This window comes from Cordyceps fumosorosea (assembly GCF_001636725.1).
Source record: "Cordyceps fumosorosea ARSEF 2679 chromosome Unknown scaffold_4, whole genome shotgun sequence".
Lineage (NCBI taxonomy): Eukaryota > Fungi > Ascomycota > Sordariomycetes > Hypocreales > Cordycipitaceae > Cordyceps > Cordyceps fumosorosea.
In genome coordinates, this window is record NW_017387304.1 from 938,816 (window position 1) to 961,469 (window position 22,654).

Here is a 22,654-nt window from a genome sequence, read left to right on the forward strand (position 1 = left end):
CCCCCCCCCCCCTTTTGCGAACGCAGTCCTCGTATGCGAACGGCCTTTTTTTAATATTCCCTTGGCGGTAGACGACGGCGTATCAAATGCGACGAAGCGATACCTTCCTGCAAGAGATGCGTCTCCACCGGCCGCGACTGCGAAGGCTACACCGTCATCAGGACCACGCATCTTGATACCACCACTATCACCACCACCTCCTCCGCCTTCTCCTCCATCTACCACCAGCCGATCCCCATACGAGCGCTTCGCCCTCGCCCAGTCCCAGGCCGCCATCGTCGCCCTGCTCGCGCTCACCCGCCGGTCGGCGGCCCATGAAGGAGGGAGAGGGGGGGGAGGGCTCACAGACCCAGACAAGGAGGCCATCTTGCTGGCGTGCACGCTCTTCACGGGCCTGTGCTGCCTGCAGGAGGACTACGAGCAGGCCGCGCAGCACGCCAAGGCTGGGAACCGGCTGTACTGGCGGTGGAAGTACTGGAGGCACAGCGACGACGAGGATGAGGAGGTGCAGGATGAGGAGGATGATGACGATGACTTCACCTGCACGACGCGAGACTACCGCGCGGACAACCACGGCGCCCGAAGACCCGGCTGCGTCCTCACGACAAAGTCCCTGACTGCCGTCTTCACTCACTTCGAGATGCAGTTTTGCAGCCGCTTCCTCAGCATCGACATCCCCGAGTGGCGCTGGCGCGACCGCGCCCACCGCTGCTCCCCCGCGCCCTTCGCCGGCGCCGCCGACGCCTACACCGAGCTCCAGCCGCTGCTGACCGGCTACTGCCACCTAGGACGCTGGCTGAGCGTCCCGCGCGCCCCCGCCGAGCTGGTCACCGTCGGCCACACCGTCGCCGCCTACGCCCGCGAGATGCTGACTTGGCGAGCCAAGTTCGCCGCCCTCCTCGACCACCAAGGCGCCTCGCTGTCCACGCTACCACCACCGCCGTCGGACGATGACGAGCACGAGGAGGACGAGGAGGCGTATCGCATCCTGTGCCTGCGGCTGCTGTGGATGGCCCTCGAGACGTGCTTCGACCAAACCGAGGCCACCGGCGAGATGGTCTGGGACGAGCGCACGCCCACCCTCGAGCGCGTCACCACCTTTGCCGAGACGCACTTTGCTGCGCGGTGGCACCGCCGCCGCCGGCCGTCACCGTCACCGTCACCGTCACCCCCGACAGCGACGACAAACCGCAGCTTCACCTTCTCCTTCGTCATGAGCGCCTGCGAGGTCCTCACCTGGATCGGCACCAACTGCCGCGACGGCGGCGTCCGTCGGCGCCTCATCGCGCTGCTGCACGGCTGGCCCGAGCGCGACGGCATAATCGACCCGCGCCTGCTCGCGCTGGTCGTCCACACGGTCATGGTCCTCGAGGAGAACGCGACGACGGGCATGCAGGCGCCGCACGAGGGCTGCGCGTGCGAGCCGGGCGAGGACGGCGCGGAAGGTGGCGGCGGCAAGTTCATCTGCGCGCTCCACAGGGTGTGCCTTATCGACACGCAGTTCTTGGGCGAGCGCAGCGCGACTATTGTGCTGACGACGACGGGCATGCTCAAGGACGGGCTGCCGCCGTACGAGACGAGCGTGAGCTGGTAATAGCTTTGGAGGTGGGCGGCGTACGCATATATCCATGCAATATATATCCCGCGAAGAGCGAAAAGGGTTGGGACATGCTTGCCATGTATAAAAAACCAATTTACATTAGTGAACGTGAGCATGTCGACCTTGCATTCCAATGAGCCGATTCAGTTGTTTCATCTCTATTACCCTGCCTGCCAGAAACACACACACAAAAAAAAAAGTAGACAATGATGAATCAGAAACGTAAATCCAGTGACGAAAAAAAGTCAACAGCTTCCCCAGTCTGCACTGTACATGGGGAGATGTGCGCTCCAGTCCCAAGCTGACTTTCCCACTCTCTCCGCGTCTGCTTGTCATGCCGCACGACAGAGGCAGCACAGCTCACGCGCTTGCTCAGATCCCAGTCGCACACCAACACAACGTCGTCTCGATATCTCTGTCCTGCTCGCTGTGTAGAGCACTCATCGGCGTTTGCACTCACACATAGGCTAGAATCGGTAGGAGAGCCTTTTTGTTTCTTACGCCAACGAAATAACCTCGAATGCTTCGCAAGTTCCTATCGGATCGTCGTTCTCTCTTCTTCGATCCTAAACTTGCAGCTGCATTCTTGTGTTAAGAGGGGGCCCTTGCTTCTTTTTTTCTTCTTCACCGCGGGAGCGGTATGGGGTACGGCCCGGCCGCTACGTACTTCTAGTTGTAGTAGCCGGAGCCGCGGCCCGCGGTCGTGGGCTCGTCGGCGTAGTCCTCAAAGTAAGGGTGGTTGACGGCGGCCTTGGCGGAGATGCGGCCGGCGGGGTCGTAGACGAGCATGGCCTCGAGCAGGTCGAGGCCATGGTCGTTGAGGTTGTGGCAGAGGGCGGCGGCGTAGTCGCGCTTCCACTTGGGGAAGGACGACTTGAAGTCGGGGTACGAGGTGACGCCGGGCCAGACCTCCTCGGTGGGCGTTCCGAGGGTGCTGCGAGCAAAAAAGGGTCAGTTGATCGTTTACGAAGAAAACGGGGAGGGGGGAAGTGGACGGTTGCGAGTCGGATTGGCTGGCAATCTCGTCATCGTCGTCGTCCGCGGCGGCGGCGGCGGCGTTTTTCGTACCGGAAAATTTTGAAAATCTCGTCAATCTCCGAGTCGCCGGGAAACAGAGGCTTGCGGGTGCACATCTCGGCAAAGATGCAGCCGACGGACCACATGTCGACGCCGGTCGAGTACTGGCGGCCACCGAGCAGGATCTCGGGGGCGCGGTACCAGAGGGTGACGACCTCGTGGGTGTAGGTGCGCAGCGGGACGCCAAATGCGCGGGCGAGGCCAAAGTCGGCGAGCTTGAGGTTGCCCTCGCGGTCGATGAGCAGGTTCTGGGGCTTGAGGTCGCGGTGGAGGACGCGGTGGGCGTGGCAGTAGCGGATGCCGTCGCAGAGCTGGCGCATGAAGCGCTTGACGACGGCGTCGCCCATGCCGAGGCGGGCGAGGTGCGCCGAGGAGCCCTCGGGCAGGGCCTTGCCGCGGCCGCCGTCGGACACGGGCAGCGACTCCATGTACTTCTTGAGGTCGAGGTCGAGGAACTCGAAGACGAGGTAGAGCTTGTGGCCGTCGGCGTGCACGATGTTGAAGAGGCGCACGATGTTGGGGTCCTTCATCTCCTTGAGGAGCGAGATCTCGCGGATGGCGGTGCTCGGCACGCCCTCGTCCTCGGCCTCGAGGCGGATCTTCTTGAGCGCGACGATCCGGCCGCCGTTGGCCAGGTCGCGCGCCTTGTATACGACACCATAGGTACCTGTTTGTCCCGGGAGGCGCGAAGACGAGGACGCCGGGAACACGTTAGCCTCTGCTGTTGCGGTGGGTTTTCTGCCTTTTGCCAGGGAGTTGATTTCGAGGGAAGATGGAGAGAAACGTTCCGCCCGGGCAAGGTTGTTTGCTGCTACTCACCCTCGCCGACCTTTTCTAGCTTTTGGTAGTTATCCATGATTTTTTTTTTTATGTATGCGCGTTGGTCGTGTCTGCGTATGTGTATGTGTACGTCCGTGTGTTCGACGGTGGGCGGTGGCGTGTGTGTGTTGCGTGTTTGTCGTCTTGCAGAAGAAACAGGCCCGCCCGTTGCAAGATGTCGTCGGTCGTCGTAAAGGGAAAAGAGAGAGAGAGATGGAGAGAATGAGAGAGAATGACAATGACGGAGAGGGCGATAAGAAAGGGACTAGCTAGAGGGACGAAGAGGCAAAGAGGAAGAGGCCAGCCGAAGGTACGAAATGTGCCTTAGGTGGGGTGCGAGGCGGGCGAGGTTTACGAGGGCAAAGCTCTCAAGGGCGAGGAGAAAATTAAAAAGAGCTGCCGTCAACAAGGCAGGAAGACGACACAGATGTGACACCAACAGGGTACGCGTCATTTAGCCCAGATCGGAATATTTTATGCCTGTTGCGCTGTGAATTCCCTCCCTTTTTTTTCCTTTTGCAAATTCGCTTTTGTGTTTGTCTGTTTAGTTTGTCTGTTGCTGTTGTTTGTGCTGCCCTTCTGTTTACTTGTGATTGGGTGGCTGGCAGAGCGACACACAACAGCTTCACTTGGCAGCTTACTTGGCTTGCAGATACCGTGGGGGGTTCAAGCATGCCCAAAAAAAGAACACAGGTTGACTGCATATCGGGATAAATGGAGAAATAGTTAATAAATAGCAACAACTCCCGTTGCCGTGCATTTACTATCCTTGAAACAAAGTCTTTCTCCCGCCGCATTCATCATACCGTCTTTTCCGTTGCTCAGCTGAGCTCACCCCGCGCGTCGACGCGTTTGTGGCGGGGGCTATCGATAACGCCCGCCGGCTTGTGGCTTGTGGTGCCTCACAGCCTTCACAGCAAAGAGCGAGCTATTCCATGCCAATCTCTATAATACCCGATCCATCACGTTCCACAACCCGATTCAAAATTCTGCATGTGTTAAAACGCTCCAGGATTTGATCCATCATCAACTCCTCAACCCACATTTCGTTTCAGGTCCAATATCTTTCTCAGCTTCAGCTCCCCCCGCGCTCCCCAACCCGACGGCCCCGACTGCACATCCAGCCGAACAGCCACGTACCAGTTCCACGCCCGCTTGTCCAGCTCGTCCCTCGTCAGCACGCCCGACCAGCTCTCCACGACGATCCGCAGCGCCCCCAGCAGCCGGCCCAGGTTCTCCTGCTTCTCGTCGTTGGTCGCCGCCACGGTCGTCTTCTTGTGCACCGCCCCCGCCGCTCCCACCTCACCAGCCCCCGCCCCCGCCGGCGACGCAAAGGAGCGCAGCAGGTAGTTGCGCGCGCCCTCGGGCCGGTGTATGCCCATCCCGACCGTCGACGTCGCCGTGCTCCCATCCTGCGCGTCGAGGCCCCAGACGGCCGCCTCGCTGGGGTTGAACGTCGCCGACCCCGCGGCCACCACCCGCCCCCGCGACGCGAGCGCATCGTTGACACACTCCCGCATCAGTCGCCACCGGTCCGGCCCCAGCATCACGCCACCGAACCAGCGCGTCAGCACCACGAGCGTGTTGGTGATGTCCGCCTCCCGCATCACCTCCAACATCAGCTTGCCGCAGCCCGTCTCGCCGTCGTCGAACGAGGCCTGCTGTACCAGCGGCGAGTTGCCGAAGCTCGTGCGAATGGCCCACGCGTTGTGCGACGCCGTCTCCAGGTCGGGTCGCTCCGCCATGAGCTGCCGGATGAGGGCGGGACGCGCGGCGGCGTTGGACACGGATGCCGCGTGCGCCACAAACGTAGAGGCGCGCGACGTCAACGTTGCGCTTGCCGTCCACGTCTTCTTCGTTTTGTCCTGTTGTGATGTGCTCATGCTCGCACCGCCTGTACCTGTAGAATCCGTAGAATCGCTCTTCTTTGCCGGTGCACCGGACCATGTGTAATCGCCGCGCTTGAGGACGGGAATCTCGCGGCCCATGACGCGCACCTTGGGCTGGCCCTCGGCGATGAGTGCTTCCCTGCCAGGCTGCTCGATGCCGATGCTCACGGCCTTGCTCCGCGAGTTGGCACTGACCAGCGCTTGCGCGAGGCTCAGCCTACTGCTTGGTGGTTGCTCCGGCATGGTTACGCGGAGCAGCTCTACGGCGAACGCGAGAACGAGGGGTGCCCTGTTGGTCACGATGGTGGTGTCGCGTATCAAGGCCTCGTCCTCCACCAGCGGCAGCTCAAGGGACGCCTCCAAGTCATCCGCCGCCATGGAGCTGTAGTCCAGGTCGCGCTTCGTAGGCTCCAGCTTGGCCTTCTTGGGGCTTGGTGACGTCGCCTCCTCCACGCGGCGCTTGACAGCCGCTGAAGGCTTCTTGGTGTGCGATTTGCATGCTGTGTGAAATCCCTTTGCCAGTTTCGCGTCTTTCAGCGCCTCCTCTACCACTTTTAGCGGCGCGTCTGCTATTTGTTCGATGCTGCAGACCGGTGAGTATTTGCGATCACCATTCGCCCGTTGTGTACGCACCTTTTTAGGTTCTTTGCTTGAAGTGACTTGACGTGACCCATGGCCGCCAGCATGGGTACTTTACGCGCCGTGAACATGCGCAGCAGCTCCTGTAAATCCCCCTGACTCGCCATCTTGGCGATCTGTCATCTAATTCCAAAAAGAAAAGATTCTCAATGGCAAACGGGCTTCCGAAACCCTGGAGCAGCGATCTGGAATCGCAACGCATAGCCCGCAATTGCAAGATGAGGACAGTACAGGGTACCTTGTTCCTTCACGACGTCTTGGAAAGGTGCCCACGCCAGGGACCCACTAATTTACAGGAATCGGTGCCGACACCAGCTCGGGCCGTACCAACTCCGTGCCTGCAGAAAAAAGGTACACCTTGCGCATTTCGAGCTTCACTTACAACCATTCAACACCCCTCTTCCAGCAACCCATCAAGCTCCATAGCCCGGCTCACACGCCAATCGATCTACACCATTTACAATTCAACTATGCGCACCCGATGAATCCCTGCGTGACGACGCGCCGCGCTTGCGCAGCAGTCGCCGCCGCCCGCGGGCAGTGCGCCCGTCGGTGGGCGCACATCGAATCCGGACCCGGCAAGCCGCGCCTCGGATCCAAGTCCAAACCCAAGGCACCCGGGCCTACCCCTTACAAGCCGTGCGCCCTCCCCTTGCCCCCTCGCCCTTCACGCGCAAGCCCGACTAACCTCCCTCGACAAAGAACCTCACAGGTCCGTCCGCGCCCTCCACCGCTGCCCAAATCGAAACCGCAACCGCCCGCCGACACCCTCCTGAGCGTATGGCGGGCCACCTGGCTCCCCCTCAGCGGCGCCGCCCTCGTCGCCGGCGCCCTCGGCTTCTACATCTTCGGCACCGCCGCCGCCTCCCTCCAACGACCCTGCCCGGCCTGCCACTCCGACCACCAGACCACTCCGACGGGCCGCCCGCCCGCGCTCACCGGCGACAACGCCGAGCAGTTCGACAAGGAGCTGGATTGGCCCGAGTACTGGATGGGCATCACCGGCCTCCGCCGGCGTCTGGCCGCGCACGCCCGCGGCGACGTGCTCGAGCTGGCCATGGGCTCCGGGCGCAACCTGGCGCACTACGACTGGTCGCCGATCGAGGCCGCGCTGGTCGCCGCCGCCGCCGCCGCCACCGCCGACGAGCCGAGGAGGAGGGAGAATGTGCCGATGCGTGCGAGGCAGGGCATCACGTCGTTCACGGGCCTGGACATCTCGGCGGACATGCTGGACGTGGCGCGGCGGAAGCTGACCGAGACGGTGCCGCCGCTCAAGGACGCCGCGGTGGTCGTGCGCGCCGCCGCCGCGGCGGACAGCACCGGCGGGCATCTCTCCCTGCTCGACGGCCGGCTGCGGCTTGTGCGCTCCGACGCGCACCACGCCCTGCCCCCCGCGCCCTCCTTCGGCCCCAACGGCGGGGGTGACAGCAAGTACGACTCGGTGATGCAGACGTTTGGCCTCTGCTCCGTGGCCGACCCCGTCGCGGTGCTGCGCAACCTCGCGACGGTGGTCAAGCCGGGCACCGGGCGCATCGTGCTGCTGGAGCACGGCCGCGGCCACCTCGGGCTGGTCAACGGGCTGCTGGACCGCCACGCCGGACGCCACTTTGACAAGTACGGGTGCTGGTGGAACCGGGACATCCAGGCCATCGTGGAGGAGGCGGCGGCGGCGGCGGCGGCGGAGGGCGCCCCGCGGCTGACGGTGGTGCGCGTAGAGAGGCCCAAGGTGCTGCAGCTGGGGACGCTGGTATGGGTCGAGCTCAAGGTCGAGGAGGACCCGGCGGCGGCGGGGAAGAAGTGAGGGGAGAGGGAGGGAGGTTTTGGAATGATTGGGAGTCGAGGTTGTAGATGTAAGAGTAGTTGTATGGAAGGGGGGCTCTCCTATATGTAAAGACTCTTGTATGATAGTTAGATATGGATAGACGTACTTGTATAAATAAAGCGACAAAATGCCAAGAGCAGCTACTAGATACAGTGTTCCTTTGCAGATGCATGCATGCACCATCACGATGAGACGTCGAATGCCAAGAGCAGTGAGTGGTATATTCTTTTATGTAAACCGCTAAACCAAAGTGCACTAGAACCGTCAACGCCGTCTTGCAAGAAAGCAAAAGATATCAAAAGTCCAAAGCCAAAACCAAACCTAAACCGTTTTCCGTAACCAGTCCCTTTTTGTCGTAATCCAGTCTGAGCCAATGCAGGGTCGTTGCCCAGTGGCAACATTATATACATATAAATCGTAGACATCCGCCAAACATCATCTTTGCAGAATCGCCGAGATGTGAGTATCGAACAAATTTGTACAGCGCAAAAAAGAAAACCAAGAGGGCTCGCCCCCGGGACGATGGTCGCAGCGCAGCTCATCCATCTCGTCCATCGTACATTCTATAGTAGGCCGAGGCCGAGAGGGTCAGAGACTTAGTAGGCATCAAGGAGGCCTTCAAGCTCATCAATCTCTATGCTCTCGGCGCCTTGCTCGCCACCGAAAAGTCGGAGCCAGTTATCGGCGTCTTCGTCTTTGCGAATCAGCGGCCCAACGCTAGGCTTAATAGCGGGACTGGCCAGGAAAGCAGTAGTCGAAGAGGCGCGGTTCTCGCCAAACCACATATCGTCGCGGAATCCATACTCGGCCAGGATGGAGCGGTCAGCGGGATCAACGACGACGGGAGTGGCCTCAGAGAGCTTGCGCTTGAGGACGACGTCGGCAGTTTGGGTGAACTCGCGTTCGTCCTTCTCCAGCGGCGGCGAGTCGTGGCGAAAATCGCGGGCGATTCTTACGCGGCGCGAGGAAAAAGAGCCAGCTGGAGTATTAGGGAGGAACATATCGTTCAATGAATCCTCGAGATCGTGAGGAGAGAGGTCCACCTCTGGGGAAGGGCTGAGCTCGCGACGGCGACCCTCGGCGTCAGAGCCAGAGTCGTCAGTGAGGGAGACGGAGGGTGTGATAATGGCGACGGGGAGAGTGGGCTGCGCAATGCTGGGGTCGGGGATCTCCTGGCGAGGCTGGGTTGTGAGGAAGAAGTAGGTGCGGCGAGGATGGACAGTCTCGAGTTCTTTGGCTAGGGGGCAAGGCGACGACGTAGACCAAACAGGACGCTTGAGGTATGAGGCGAGGCGAGAGGAGATGATGGCACAGGGATTCGCGGATCTGGTCATGTTGGTTAGCGGGGAGGAGCGACAGGAGAGGGAAGGTAGCACGGCTTACTGTTGCACCGAGGTGAGAGTCTGGCCGAGGATGATGGCAAGGTCCTTGACGAGATGGGGGCGGTTGCCAGTGGTCTGTAGTTGGACAATGACTCCCTCGACAATGTCGTCGTTGACGGTAGACAGGTCAATCTTGGAGGCGGAGTCGGCATCGGTCATCTCGATGCTGTTGGCGACGGTAGGGGAGGGAGGGGGTGTTTGCTCAATGGCTTCGGCGGGCACAGCAGTGTTGTGAGAGCGCTTGAGACGCTTGGTGGGATGGGACTCGACGGACTCGGCAGGAGAGGTCGAGAGTCGGGATTTGGAAGCAGAAGCAGAGGCAGCGGCGCGAGCGGCGTGTGTCATGGGAATGTGAATGCCCAGGCTGGGCAGCGACAGCGACTTGCGCCTTGTGTTGTAAGGCATGGCGGCGGCGTTTGTGTCTGTGGCGAAGGGGGAGGAAAGAGCAGGCTTGTTTGGCCGAAGCGCAAGCGGTGTTGCGTGAGTATGAAGGGGCCAAGTGGTGGCTTGTGGTAATTGGCGCGCGGTTGTTATTGTATCGATATCAACGGCGTTCGATTAGGAGAAGGGGGTTCGCGGCATGGGACGAGGCGAAGAGAAGGAGAGATGACGGATGCGGAAGGGTACCTGGGCAGGCGGCTGGGGTATGGGTAATGGTAGGGCGGCCGACGGGAATAAGACTGGTTGTTTTGAAAGTAGAGAGCTACAGGGAGTAGCACGCTGTGTTACGATGATATTGAAAAACAGACGAAGAATACCAGACAAGCCTCTTGGACAAGGGAAGCGGTGATGTTGTGAAATGTTTCGGAGAGTGTCGGGGGGTGGTGGTCTGGATAGAGAGACAAGGGAAGGGGGGGGGATGGGGCGGGCGCTGGGCTTGGGGAGGAAAGAGCTCAGGCGATTAGCAGCAGGCTGGCCACCAGCCCGCCGGACCAGTTGGCCGGGGGCTTTTTTATTTTCTTTGGCTTCTTCTTTTCGGGGGGGGCCAAAAGACTACTCAAGACGACCAGCAAGCACGAGAGCTTTGAACTTTTTTTTTTCTGCATGTCTCCTATTGGCTGACAGCAAGGATGCCTGCATGCCGAAGTGGGCCGCTAGAACGTCAGTGGTGCAGCACGGGCCACGTCCCGACCCTGAACGCTTGCCTCTTGCGATTTTCTGCCTCAGTTTCCAAGGGAGCAAGCAAGCAAGCAAACGCAGGTGGCAGGTGGCAGCATTCCGGAGGATAGGTCGGTAGCGGGGTAGTACGGGATTTTGTCGCAGGCAACGAAGGGAGAAGGAAGCAACGAATTCCTAGATGGTTCATCTGTCCTATATTTTTTTGTCAACTTTGTCAGTGCTCGGCATCCCCTTGACGTTTGGGAGTTTGGAGTGATGAATCAAAAAAAGCTCACCGCCCACATTTCCCAGATTCCCCACTCAGCCTCGGAGGAGGCAGGCAGACAGGCAGGCAGGCGGGCGGGCAGGCAGGTTATGAAGTTAAGGGTCCAGCATGTCTGCACATGTACTTCGTACTGTAGCCGCACTACTGCACAGTGACGGTACTTTTAATCTATATATTTGCATTGATTCTCTTTTGTCTGCAGCCCCTTCAGAAGGCGGTAAAAAATAAAAATAAACAAAGCAATTGGAAAGCAATGTCGAATGAATTACATCAGAGAATCAAAACGTCCCCTCATTCTTTATGCCCCTCACTCTGTTCTGCATGTCCTGGCAGCCTGCACAACAACAGCAGCCCCAGACGTTAGTATGTACTCCGTATCCGTACACCGTCATCTAATTCGTAACAGTACCTACAATAACAAGACTTACTGCACCGCCTATTTCCATCTCCATCGCCCCTCCAGATTTTCGTCGCCACGGCCACCTGCACTTGATTTATTATCTCTGGCCCCTTGACCCTTGCTAGACCCTGGGTTGTTCTGAACAATTTTTTCTCGTCGTCGCAGCTTGAACCAACCAGCATGCCCCGCCCCCTAGGTACTCTCTGGCGCAAAGTTCCTGCACGTATCCGTGACCAATCGTGGTTCGCCTAATTTATGCTCGTCATCCCTCGGCGACCGACTGTTTGTCCTCGCTGTTAATAATTTTATTAGTTACCAGTATGCTGTCACTCAGCCTATGCATGTAGGTTCTGTCGTGGAATAACAGCCGCTCCATCTATACCATAATCTGTGCAGTATCGAATATTGATTGAGTTTATTATGTACCGATAAACTTAAAACCAGGCTTTCATTATTATGCCTTTACCAAAACACCCTCCTCCATGTCATGCCATCACCAACCCAGCCCAACCCCCCCAACAGCCTTCCACTTGCACCGTCAAGTCCTTATAACAAGTGTCTGAACCAAACCGTCGGTGAGCATCATCACCGCCTCCATCTGCGCCTCTCAGACTTGCATCATGCTCTACCAGTTACCATCTGTCGGTATCCGTACCTTTCCGCACAATGACCTGCGTAAAACTGGAGCCGGTCGAACGGGATCAAGCCAGACCATCTAGTATTAAAATCCTGCAACACCCGCCGCAACTGGGACCCCGTACGTACGAGTCGTGACATCAATCGCCCCTCTCTGTGCCGAGAATGGCAATGGATACAAAAAAGAAGATTAAAAAATTACTTGTCCACCCACAATTGTTTGGAGCTAATAACCGGCTGGTCGTTGTTTTTATTGATTTTCATTGACCATTATTGACCAAGTAATACAGTGGCCAACAAAGTCGCCCAGTCGCTCTATAACTAACCATTGTACTCTGTGTAAGTGGTGTTGATAATCGTACATGAATTGATACCCTGGAGAATAGCTGGTTCAATAAGAAAACAAAGAAAGAAATCGACAGCTGTTGACATGCTGCTTATACACCACCATCCCCATCGCTTGCCAGTTCCGCCGCGGCCGCTATCGCCCCGACGGAGAGTCCCCAGCAGCCTTGGTCTTGAACCGCCGTCAATTGAACTCCTTTTGGTCTGCCCCTCCCCAATCTGACCATCTTGCATCTCTTTTAGCCACTGGCGCCGCCACAAGACTTTTCTTTGTTGGCTCTGCTGGGCTCCTTTGCGCCACTTCTTGGCCTGCTCGCCCCCGTGTAAGCCGAGGAAAAGGGGATGGCTTGTTCTGGGGACTTGTCGTTGCAGTTGACAACACGACAGCGAGTGCACGTTGGGTTTGGAATATTAGTAGCCCTTTAGTTAACTTTTGACAGCTCACGACAATGCCAACGCATTCCCGGCCCTTCCGCCTTGGCCACCCCCTCCCTCATTCTGTACAACAATACTCTACTCGGTAGCTGCCCGCTCTCTCATTGCTGCCCCGATTTGCTCGCAGAATCTCATTTCCCTGCTTACTCTTCTCCCCAATGTGAAAAGGGCAAGGGACCCTCAATTTTATCGTGGTTCTTGCAAGCTGTCTGTGGAACAAGCCGACTAACTAGTTACATAGCTGCCCGCTTTGTGTTGTTGCTGGTCTTGTTATAGGCTCCGCTTGGCCTAAAATTGGTTAAGAACCAACTTACTGTACCAATGGTAGTATCGAGGCTAGCTAGTTCTGGAGCACAACGCAGGTACGAAAACTGGCACTGGGGCACTTGGGCCTGTGGCTTGCACACCCTCGGTTGCCTGGGGGTTTGTTTATTGGGAGTTTGTTGTTGTTCTCACGCGCGATGGCCCGGTGTCAATATAACTTACATATCCTCTTCTTTTACTGAATGTGTAGCCCGAGCCTGTTCCTCGTCTGTTCTACTGCTGGCAAGGAGTCCTGACCAACTGGCTGACAGTGCTCAACCCCTCAAAGTCGACTTGGTCGCTCGTCTGTGCACTTGCCGCCCGTCCGGTTCGTCGGGAACGTCATGCCGCATACCGTGCATACATAGTCCCCCGATAAGCTTTGTTCTAGCCTACTGTCGGCTGCTTCCCCTCCTTGGTCACCACGCAAAGGGTTACCGCAGTTCAGCGTAGCAGTTCAACAACTCGCTAAACAACCAATTGAATTAACACTTCGAAAGCGATGACTCGCCGTTCAATTGCCCACGGTCTGCAAGTTGTATTCCTCTTGGCTGACGCCGCTGTGCGCTCCCCCGTCCCCGCGCCAGCGCTAGTTAGACCATGACACCCACCCAGCAGGTGATGACGGTCAGACTTACACCGATTGATCAGATTGATTTGAACTATTAAATATTAAAGCCGCCTACCTGTTACCATGTCTTTAAGCCCAAGCTCCCCCGCCGCCGGTATTGGGAATTATTGTGGTAGATCGCCTAAGAGAGCATCGCACAAGGAGGCGGGGTGCTCTGGCTGTTGCGGATGCAGGCCAGCAATAGCAGAGAACGCACGAATCAGTCTTATAGCTAGGCTCGCAACATTGTACGTCTCGGGAAGCATTCCAGCAGATGCTGTACGAGATTGGCAGCAGTGGTGTTACCTCTGGAGGCATTGGGCGTCGTGTATACTCGAGACCACCTGTGATTCACGACGACCGAAGAGACAACGGTCCATGTCTGCCTAGACATGCTCAAACGGATATGCACATGCTCAAGTAATTGAAATATAATTGCCATAGCCTCTGCGAAATGCCTCTTCCGGTATATCGGACAACTGTATTGCACGACTCGCCATGAGTGACTCACCGGCCAATATTCGGTTAACATAGAAATACTCTACTTTACACACTATCTTGTTAAAGCCCAGCTTTCTGCATTGTCCCGCCCGTCCACTTACACGGCCTCCTCAACCCACTTTGGCTCGTCAACATCAAGGGCGCAAGCGGAGATGTCAATGCATGAATCACATCTCTCACGTATATAAATGCGTGTCGGAGGTTACACAGACGTAGATACATTCAATTCATTTCTAATATATCAACAGTTCCTCAACGCAGTCCAACTGCCCCTATACCCAAAGCAGCATCTTATCTGCATACTCTGAAGCAACCCCTCATCTCCGCTTCTCTGGACCATCTCATCGGTCCAATTCCCGGCCTCTCTCCAAATCACGCATCACGCACCTCTAGCCTAAAAGAAAAAAAAAAAGTCATGGAGCTTCCTTTCGAGACGTACGACGTCTTCACCGATACCCCCTACCGCGGCAACCCCCTCGCCGTCGTCACCGTCCCGGCCTCGCTGCCCGCGCCGCCCACCCAGGCCCAGAAGCAGGCCGTCGCGCGCGAGTTTAACCTCTCCGAGACCATCTTCATCCACGAGCCCCCCGCCGACCAGCCCAGCAGCACCTCCCGCACCGTCGACATCTTCGTCACCAACGCCGAGATCCCCTTTGCCGGGCACCCGACCATCGGCGCCGCCGTCTCTCTGCTGAGCAACCCCGGCGCCGGCGTCGACACCATCGTCACCAAGGCCGGGCCCATCCCCGTGGCCGCCGCCGGCCCGGGAGCCGCCCGCGCGGCCATCCCGCACAACGTGCACCTGCACGCCAAGCGCCTGCGGGACCTCCCCTCCCCGCCGGCGGGCCTGTCCGAGGTGCCCGCGCTGCGCGCCGCCGAGCTGGACGCCCCGGTGTACAGCATCGTCCGCGGCATGAGCTTCGTGCTCATCGAGCTGCCGTCGCTGGAAGCGCTCGCGCAGGCCACCCAGTCGCCCTTCACGGGACCCGTCGACGAGCTGCTGGACGACGGGTGGCGCTCGGGGCTGTGCTGCCGCTTCTACTGGGTGCGCACCGGCACCACCACCGAGACGGCGGACGACGGCGAGGCCGTTGAGGCGGTGAAGCTGCGCACGCGCATGATTGACGCGCTGTGCGAGGACCCCGCGACCGGCTCGGCGTCGTCGGCGCTCTGCTGCTACCTGAGCGCCGCCCTGGCGGAGCAGAAGGCGCCCAGGCGTCGCTACGAGTTGACCCAGGGCGTCGAGATGGGCCGCGAGAGCAACATCGTCGTCGAGGTGACGATGAAGGAGGACGCCATTGACCAGGTTCACCTCTCAGGCAAGGCTGTCAAGATCATGAAGGGCACCTTGATTATTTAAAAATGAGATACTTGGCTAGTTCGGGTTGCAAGCACACAGTCATCATCAAAGTCCTCCCTTCATAAGCAGAAAACCAACTTTGCGCCGTGGTATTTAACGTAACACTGCCCTATTAATATACATTGATGCCTTATTCCTAGTAAAGAAATCTCGTCGCTGGATCCAAACGTCTACATCCCCCAATGCAGAGATCTGGCTCTCTCGCCAACGTCATTCCCATTATGTCCAAATACGTCGTGCAACCTTTTTAAACCCATCCTTAGCCTCGGCTGTTTAATACTTCATTCACATATCACGCAGGCGCAACGCCTCGCTTTCCTTTCATAAATGCCGCGCCGGCCTTGGTTGCCGAGCGCTCTCCAGCATTCTTACCCCAGATGCTTCTGAAGCCAGGGTTTCTTCCAGTCCGCTAGACCCGAAGAACACTTCCGAATCGCTCCGCCACCTGTTCTGTTAATATTGGTATTCAAAAAAGCAACCTAGATAGAGTACATACCTCTGGAGTTGACTTGATGAATGGCAGATCAAAGAACATGTACTTTTCGTTCCTGAGCAGCTCAACAACCAGAGACATCAGTCCCCATGGCTGTGGCCAGAACGCAAGCAGTCTCTCGAGCAGGACTCTAGTGATTTCTTGGCGAATGTCCGTGTCTTCCGGATCATGCAGGTCTTTCCCAAAGACATGTAGCAGGAACTGAGTAAAGAACTCAGTGTCCATGCTGTGATATCGAAGCTGGTTGATCATGCTCGACACCAAATGGTATCTAACCTCCGGAGACACCTCGTGCATGAGAGCAGATAGGACCGCAACCTCCGGCTCCTTGCCATTGATCGCAATCGGCTCACCCCCGGACAAACGCTCCGCTGCATGATGACCAAAGTAAATGACGACGGCATTGATGACATCGATATTGGCGGACACCGGTACATATCCAAATGTCGTCTCAGGCTTGGATCCAGAGCTCATATTGTGGACGATTTGCGCCACAATACCCTCGGAAGTGGCGCCCTGGATGACTTCCTCGACACCCTCAATCAGACCGGCTTCTTGCAAAACCAGCTTGGCATCAGCAACGAGACCCGGGTAGACCTTACTCTCGAGCTCAGCAGTGTCCCTACCCTTGGAGACTACCCTTGTGTAACCCTGCGGGGGCTGAGCAGTGAGGACAAGATTGAGCAGCTGGGAGCAGTGAGGCGCAATACTCTTGCAAAAATCAACATGGTGCGCCGCAAGAAAGTCGGAGTAGTCATGCTGAAGGATGACAAGTAGTTTAAGAGTGGCTCGATATAGATCCTTCGCGACAGATGACACGCTGAAGGCGTTGAGCTGCTCACTCAGAAAATCCAAGTGCTGACACACAAGATCGGAATAAGGCTTCCATCCTGCGTAGCCAGGAAGAGACATCAGGCTTGGCATCAGGGATCGGTGCTGCAAAAGCGCGAGCCAGGCAAAGGAAAAACCAGGCAGGTGGCGTGGGCCGAGCGACTCCATTCTGACGGCGACATTCAAGATGATTTGCCTTGATTCCTCCTCGGGCAGCTCATCGCAAATGCTGTGCAGCTCGTGCAGTAGCATCGAGATCAGGCGGAAGAAAATCCTCGAGTTAAGCAACTCGCCACGTCGTATATGGTGATGAGTCAAAACCAGAGTAACTATGACAAACACGGACTCGACAAATGATGCGCGAGAAGTGATGCCATCCTGTTCCATGCGAATAAACATGCCAATGAGCTTCGCAAGAGCATCTATCATCATATAGCCATCGCCTCCAGAAACAATCTGATGCTCGAAGCGGTCAACAGACACGTCAATGGCTGTGCGGACAAACGCAAAGAAATCGTTTTTGTTGCGAATAACCTGTGTAGCCCGGAGCTGCTGGATGAAGCCGTCGGCAGCCGCGCTTGATGTATTCTGGTTGTCGCACAGCTTCACCCACTCGTCAAAGACATACTCCATCTGGTCCCGTCTCGAGAAAGACTCATTTCCGTTATTTTGCGATGGCTGGTACATACCGGAGCCCACAAGCTTACTCTTGAGTCTCTCTCCGACCTCAGGATCACCGTCCGTGTTGATCCAGTTCCACGCCGCTTCCAGAGTACAGACGAAATCGGCATAGAGAGCAATAGGGCGACTGTTGAGCAGGACTAGATCCAGCATCTGCTCCAAGAAGCCGAGAGAGCCTTCCTTTCTGGCATTGAGGGCTTGGGACATGGCCACGTCGATGCTCTTCCAATCGAGAAGATCAGTTCGCATGAGAGCGGCAATCAATGACAGACTGAGAAAATTGCCCCCTGGTTGCTCCCTGAATAGAGCGCGAACACGATTATTCAAGCCGTGACCTGAAATCTTGCGCAGTGTTTCCATGACATGAACAAGACTCTCCAGAGTGAGGTTGTCTTCGACCTGCTGAAAAATGACAGCAGTGATCTGCTCAGCGGCATAAATTGGCAGCTCTTCTGAGCTCTGAGATGTCTTGATGATGAACTGGACAAGCGCATCGACAACATCAAGGACCTGGTGGGGACGGGGCAAGTCGGCAAAGTGCTCCTCGCGAGCCTCACCCGCGGCACGGAGTAGTTCCTGTAGCAACTTGGTGAGGCGCTCTGTTAGGCCATGTGCCTCCATGGGAAAACTGCCGGACCGTCCGTTCGACATGCTTCCTGCGGTACTTTGAAGAGGCCCGTATGGCTGCATTTGCGAGCCGAGCTGCTGGAGGGAGGGCGTCTCTGCAGGCGTGGGGATATTCGGCATAGTGGAAAAGGGTTCCTGCAGTACCTCGTTGGCGAGCGATCTTGTCGCATCGGAGGCCGATGGCTCATGATTTGTGCCAGCCGCAGTTATCATTGCCGTACTACGTGGCTGGCGGGCAAAGTCCTCGTAGATGGCCATTTGTTCCGGGTTAAGACCTGGCATGTTGGGAGATAGCTTGAAGGGGTTGGGTATAGTCATTGCCCAGCGGTTAATATTCGCCGGGTATGAAGACTCATTCGGGTTCTGGGCTTTGAAACGGCGCCTAGCCTCGAAATCAGCCTCAAGAAGCTCCTCAATTTCAGGCACGGCACGCTCTTCAGCCTGTTGCTCAATAATATTGCAGGCAACATCAAGATTTGAGTTGACACACATAATGATTGTGCCTTCCGGTAGACCAGACGGGAGATCATTGGAAAAATTGCGCATGTAGTTGGTCATGTTGGCCCGAAGTGGTTCCTTGGAAGTGACGAGAGCCAAAGCCCCAGCCGTTGCCTTGACCATATTGATGGCAGAGGCCCGGACCCTGTTCTCGTCTGGCTCCGAAACAAAATCTTTTCGAATCATCTGTTGCGTCGAAATTGCGGCAATTGTAACTGACCGATCAACGACAGGTTGGATGATATCAAGCAGAGCGCGGTTAACAGAGCTTCGCACGATTTCATGTAATCTCGTGGTGCTCACCACCATTTCATTTGTTGGTGGGATTGTTATTTGCGCACTCAAGTCAGGAATTGTCGGCGCCACAGCCTGAGGCGAGAGGCCGGCACCGACACTCGAGCCAAGGCCATTCAAGGGTATTCCTTCGAATGGCTCAAGCTGTTCGGCTGCCAGCACCGGCACTGGCTCCTCTACTGCAGGTCTATTGAGGATTTCGCCAGATGGCTCAATGCTCTTATAGTCGAGGCTGAGACCTTTGCAGAGAACTTCGATCTCGAATTTGAGGTTGAGTTTGAGTTCGGCATGATGGTAGAGCTCAATAAGCAGGTATATGATGTCCATCAACCAGGGATTCGGAGGACGGAAAACGGTCGAGTTAGCCCCTTGAAGGAGTACTTTGCAGACGAACGGGATGACGACGATAAGCCTTTTGGTGTCGTGTGCTTCAATAAGTAGTTGTTTGAAGGCAATATTCTTGCTCTTGATGGGTCTGTCGCGAGCAAGTGTCAGGAGTCCGAGCCAGCCACCAAGATTTTTCAGCTGGGTTCGCTCAGTAGAGTTTTGGAGCGTAGCTTCAGAGTTGAGCATGCGAGCGACGTTGAAATATGTCTCTCTGAGCACCTCGCTCCATAAGGTGGGGTCTTCGAAGAATTTGACCAGGTCTAGGTATACGTGGTGATAGTTTGGCTGCATTTTGGCTCGCTCCGCGACCAAATGGCTTGCAAACCATTGCTGATGCTTGCGATCCAACATGTCACGAAGCTCCAGGCACATAGATTCGAGTGTTTGCTCCGTGATGTTGTTTAGGACGAACTGAATTTTGCCTTGTTCGTCCTCGTCGGGGTCTTCGTATCCGGCCCCCGGGGGAACGGGGTCGAAACAAATTGCCATGAATGGTGCGGTTGGCCGATCGGTTGAAGCCAGGTCATCGTTCCCATTCGCTAAAGCGTCGGTAGCGAAAGCTAGTGCATGGGGAGTGCCGGCGCTGCCCCGTCCTCGAGCTAAATCATCCTCATGCTCACGAATAATTTCCTCCGCCTTTTTATAAGCATCTGTGCCCTGCAGGTCTGGAACTTGAAGAAGCTGCTTGCAAAATCCTGGCCATTCGCGGAATCGAGCCAGTAATTGCATTAGAGCTTGTAACCCGAATTTGTACATTGGCTTGTCTGGGGTATGGTCACGGACAGCTTCGAGAACCATCCCAAGACCAATCTTAAGGGGAAGGTCGGATATCAGCTTGTGAGAAATGATGCCGCCAAAGAGAACAGCGGTGGTTGCCAGCGCTTCGAGCGGGTAATCGACGTAGTGGATATATTCCTCGAACAGGCCGTGAATCATGCAGGCAAAGACATCCTGGTCTAGCATGTCTCTGGAGTGCTTGTATCGCTCGAGGACGTCAACAATGTTGCGGACGGCAATTTCATCCCCATACATGCGCTTGTAGTGCTCCTCCATCTTGGTGTTCGCTGCTGTCGGCAGCCCGTTGCCATGTGCAGAGTTAGCATCGATGATGTCGTCGTAGCCTTCGCCGTAATTGATAAGTCGTGGATAGGCCGTGATACATTGACGTTGGACAACAATAAGATCAGGAACCGGGGCTTTGGGCATCAAGTCTTCGAGAATTTGTAGCAGAGCAGAGACAGTGCGGACTTGAAGGCTGCTCGTTGTAACTTTGCCGTTGGGCTGAGAGTCCGGTCTTTGAGAGGCAATCTCGAAGTTAGCCTTGATCACCAAAAACTGGGCCAATGTTCTAGAAATGTCAGTTCCTTGGTCGGCGTGGTATTTGGCCCATTTGGAAAGATCGAGGTATCCTTCCGCATGTGCCAGAGCTGCCAAATCAAGAGCGAACCCATTCCCCAAGTACACAAGCGTATCCAGCCAATCATGGTGGACAGCATGCTCGAAAATGACTGGCAGTTCATTTGGCTTCCCAGCATGCGCGTCGGCTAGGCGACTGCACACCCAATCCTTATCTTTTCGCCAAAGGCTGTCCAATACAAACTCATACTCCGTGGAATGTCTGTATAGAAATTCATCAAACAACGAAGCCAAAGTTTGGGCGGCCATGTCCGGCCAAGATGTTCTCGAGATCTCGAATGCAGTAACAAGGAATATATCGATGTTTGGAACGACGACATTCTGGAAGAGTCGCTTGGCCTCGATAGATTGGGAGGAGTGCATTGAGCTGAGCGCGGAGTTGAAAATGGCTGATAGGGCTGCGACGGATACAAGGGGGTGCCTTATTGCAACTGCTGCTCGTTCGCGTGCTTTCTGTGGCGAGTTTGCGTAGTCGTCGAGATTGATGCTGCGTTGGAGATTGGGAATCGTCGTAGCGTCTAGCTGCTCTGGAGTCAAGGAAGCGTAAGCGCTTACAAAAGACAACTGCGCCTCTGGTTCAGACCATGTGCCACCCCACAATCGCTGGATATCGAAGTTCATCTTGGGATCTTCAGCGACGGGCAGGAGTGCTTTGTACAGGCGCAGGAACTGAGCGGACGTTATTCTAGCAGTGGGCTGGTCAAAAGATCCAACGACATCATTCCACTCAAATGTCTTGGCGACGATTCGGCGAAGAGCGGCAACCAGAACCGACGGATTATGCTCGGGTGTCTGTGTAATAGTCACAAACGTGAGCGCTGAAGAAACTTGCTCGGGTGTGAGCTGAAAGTTACCGTGACGTGCTTGCAAATGCGACAGACACGACTCTTCGTCACGAGTAACGTCAGCTCCAGTCTTTTGTATGTACCTCGCCAATGCATTGGTAGGCTTGTCAATCAGAACGCGCGCAAGATCGAGCGCAGCTAGTACCTGCGAGGGCGTAGCTGTATCCATCATTGTGTATCGCTTTGAAATAGCATTGCGTAGCTCGCGTCGAGAGGAGCCCGTAAAGCTCGGAGGATGATACTGAAGGAACCGGTCGATGACTAGAGCCATGAAGTCGGGAGTGAGATCTTGGTGGATTGTGGGCATCTCCAATATCTGTACAAAGGTACTAAAATTGGCTGATAGAATCGCGTCGGCCTTTGTCTTTAAATCAGCGCGAGACCCCATTTTGATGGCGAGCGCAAGCAGCGTCTTCATGAACGGATCCAGCTTGAAGTGCTCCATGAAGGTGGACAAATCGAAGTCACGGAATATGTCTTCAGTTCCACTCTCGATAGATTCTGCAATTTTGGTCGCTTGTTCCGGATCGACGGCAATCTTCACCATTTCCTTGACGAGAATATGGTAGTTGCCAGGATTGGCAACTGGCCTATTAAGGCCAGGAAATATTTGTGGCGCATTGCCGACAACTAGTCGGGTGAAGTATTTGGTGAAGACCTCCATGCCGTTTTCATCGATAAGCTATGGCGAAGGTGATATGTTAGGCATTGGCTTCGCAATCACGAATCGGAGGGTAATGGCCCGGTACTTACTCTCCTGAGTTGCTCAAGCTGTAGCTCCCACTTGGCCCTGTCCTTATCCTCCTTTATGGTACTCAGAAGGAGATAAACTTGTGCGACAGCAATCTTGGTCAGGGAGCTTGCCCCCGTCGGACTGCTGGTGCTGGGGCTGGCGCCAGCACTGAAAACACCAGTGTGTGATGGATGCGGAGAGTGGTTGGAACCGGTCTGGAGAGCTTGGGCAGGATTTGGCGAAAATGACCCCGCTCTGGGTAGAGGGACCATGGAGGTTTCTTGGTGAAGGCCGTGGAGTATGTGATGGAGCGCCTGCCTGGGGGGAGCTGGCAGGCAGGGAGGCTCGAAAGAGGGATAACGAGGCTGTAGGGACGGAAAGCTGTTCGTGGCAGCCCCTACATGGATGGGATTCGTCTTCGAGGTTGCCGACCGAGCTAGTTCGATGTCGCTGGGGAACGAGAACCGAGTTTTTGGGGAGGAGGCTAGCTGTGTCGCGATATTCCCGTTGAGTTGAGTTTTGCTGGACAGGAGCGTCGAGGCGGTCGGCAGCTGAGAATGGGGAGCGCGTGGGCTGGGGGTCCAAATCGGCGACAATCTGACGCGCACTGATGGCAAGAGATAGGCCGATGCTGCGCTGCGTGAGGG

General features: G+C 56.3%; 7 protein-coding genes across 7 annotated transcripts in view; 3 read left to right on the forward strand and 4 right to left on the reverse strand.

Moving 5' to 3' along the window:
- The window catches only part of ISF_02485 (hypothetical protein), a gene marked incomplete at both ends in the record, with an annotated part of 1,820 nt that extends 226 nt beyond the window's left edge, over positions 1-1,594 (forward strand). Inside the window, one exon of the mRNA XM_018846091.1 lies at positions 115-1,594. Within this exon, the coding sequence (XP_018706798.1) occupies positions 115-1,594 (1,480 nt within the window). The remainder of the gene's footprint in view (positions 1-114) is intronic.
- Positions 1,595-2,269: 675 nt separating this feature from the next.
- Positions 2,270-3,533, reverse strand: ISF_02486 (Cell division control protein 2 (Cyclin-dependent protein kinase); the record flags this gene model as incomplete). Its single annotated transcript, XM_018846092.1, has 3 exons — positions 2,270-2,534; positions 2,669-3,398; positions 3,497-3,533. The coding sequence occupies 3 exons, from the start codon at positions 3,531-3,533 to the stop codon at positions 2,270-2,272; spliced, it is 1,032 nt and encodes a 343-aa protein (XP_018706799.1).
- Positions 3,534-4,530: 997 nt separating this feature from the next.
- ISF_02487 (Impact family) lies at positions 4,531-6,131 on the reverse strand (the record flags this gene model as incomplete). Its single annotated transcript, XM_018846093.1, has 2 exons — positions 4,531-5,968; positions 6,019-6,131. The coding sequence occupies 2 exons, from the start codon at positions 6,129-6,131 to the stop codon at positions 4,531-4,533; spliced, it is 1,551 nt and encodes a 516-aa protein (XP_018706800.1).
- Positions 6,132-6,505: 374 nt separating this feature from the next.
- Positions 6,506-7,825, forward strand: ISF_02488 (ubiquinone/menaquinone biosynthesis-related protein; the record flags this gene model as incomplete). The annotated part of the gene is made up of 1 exon (XM_018846094.1): positions 6,506-7,825. One exon carries the CDS (start codon positions 6,506-6,508, stop codon positions 7,823-7,825), a length of 1,320 nt encoding a protein of 439 aa, XP_018706801.1.
- A 617-nt stretch (positions 7,826-8,442) lies between these two features.
- ISF_02489 (hypothetical protein) lies at positions 8,443-9,633 on the reverse strand (the record flags this gene model as incomplete). Its single annotated transcript, XM_018846095.1, has 2 exons — positions 8,443-9,172; positions 9,230-9,633. The coding sequence occupies 2 exons, from the start codon at positions 9,631-9,633 to the stop codon at positions 8,443-8,445; spliced, it is 1,134 nt and encodes a 377-aa protein (XP_018706802.1).
- A 4,624-nt stretch (positions 9,634-14,257) lies between these two features.
- Positions 14,258-15,202, forward strand: ISF_02490 (Phenazine biosynthesis PhzC/PhzF protein; the record flags this gene model as incomplete). The annotated part of the gene is made up of 1 exon (XM_018846096.1): positions 14,258-15,202. The coding sequence occupies one exon, from the start codon at positions 14,258-14,260 to the stop codon at positions 15,200-15,202; it is 945 nt and encodes a 314-aa protein (XP_018706803.1).
- A 409-nt stretch (positions 15,203-15,611) lies between these two features.
- Positions 15,612-22,279, reverse strand: ISF_02491 (CCR4-Not complex component, Not1; the record flags this gene model as incomplete). Its single annotated transcript, XM_018846097.1, has 3 exons — positions 15,612-15,647; positions 15,699-21,956; positions 22,028-22,279. The coding sequence occupies 3 exons, from the start codon at positions 22,277-22,279 to the stop codon at positions 15,612-15,614; spliced, it is 6,546 nt and encodes a 2,181-aa protein (XP_018706804.1).
- Positions 22,280-22,654: the final 375 nt, after the last annotated feature.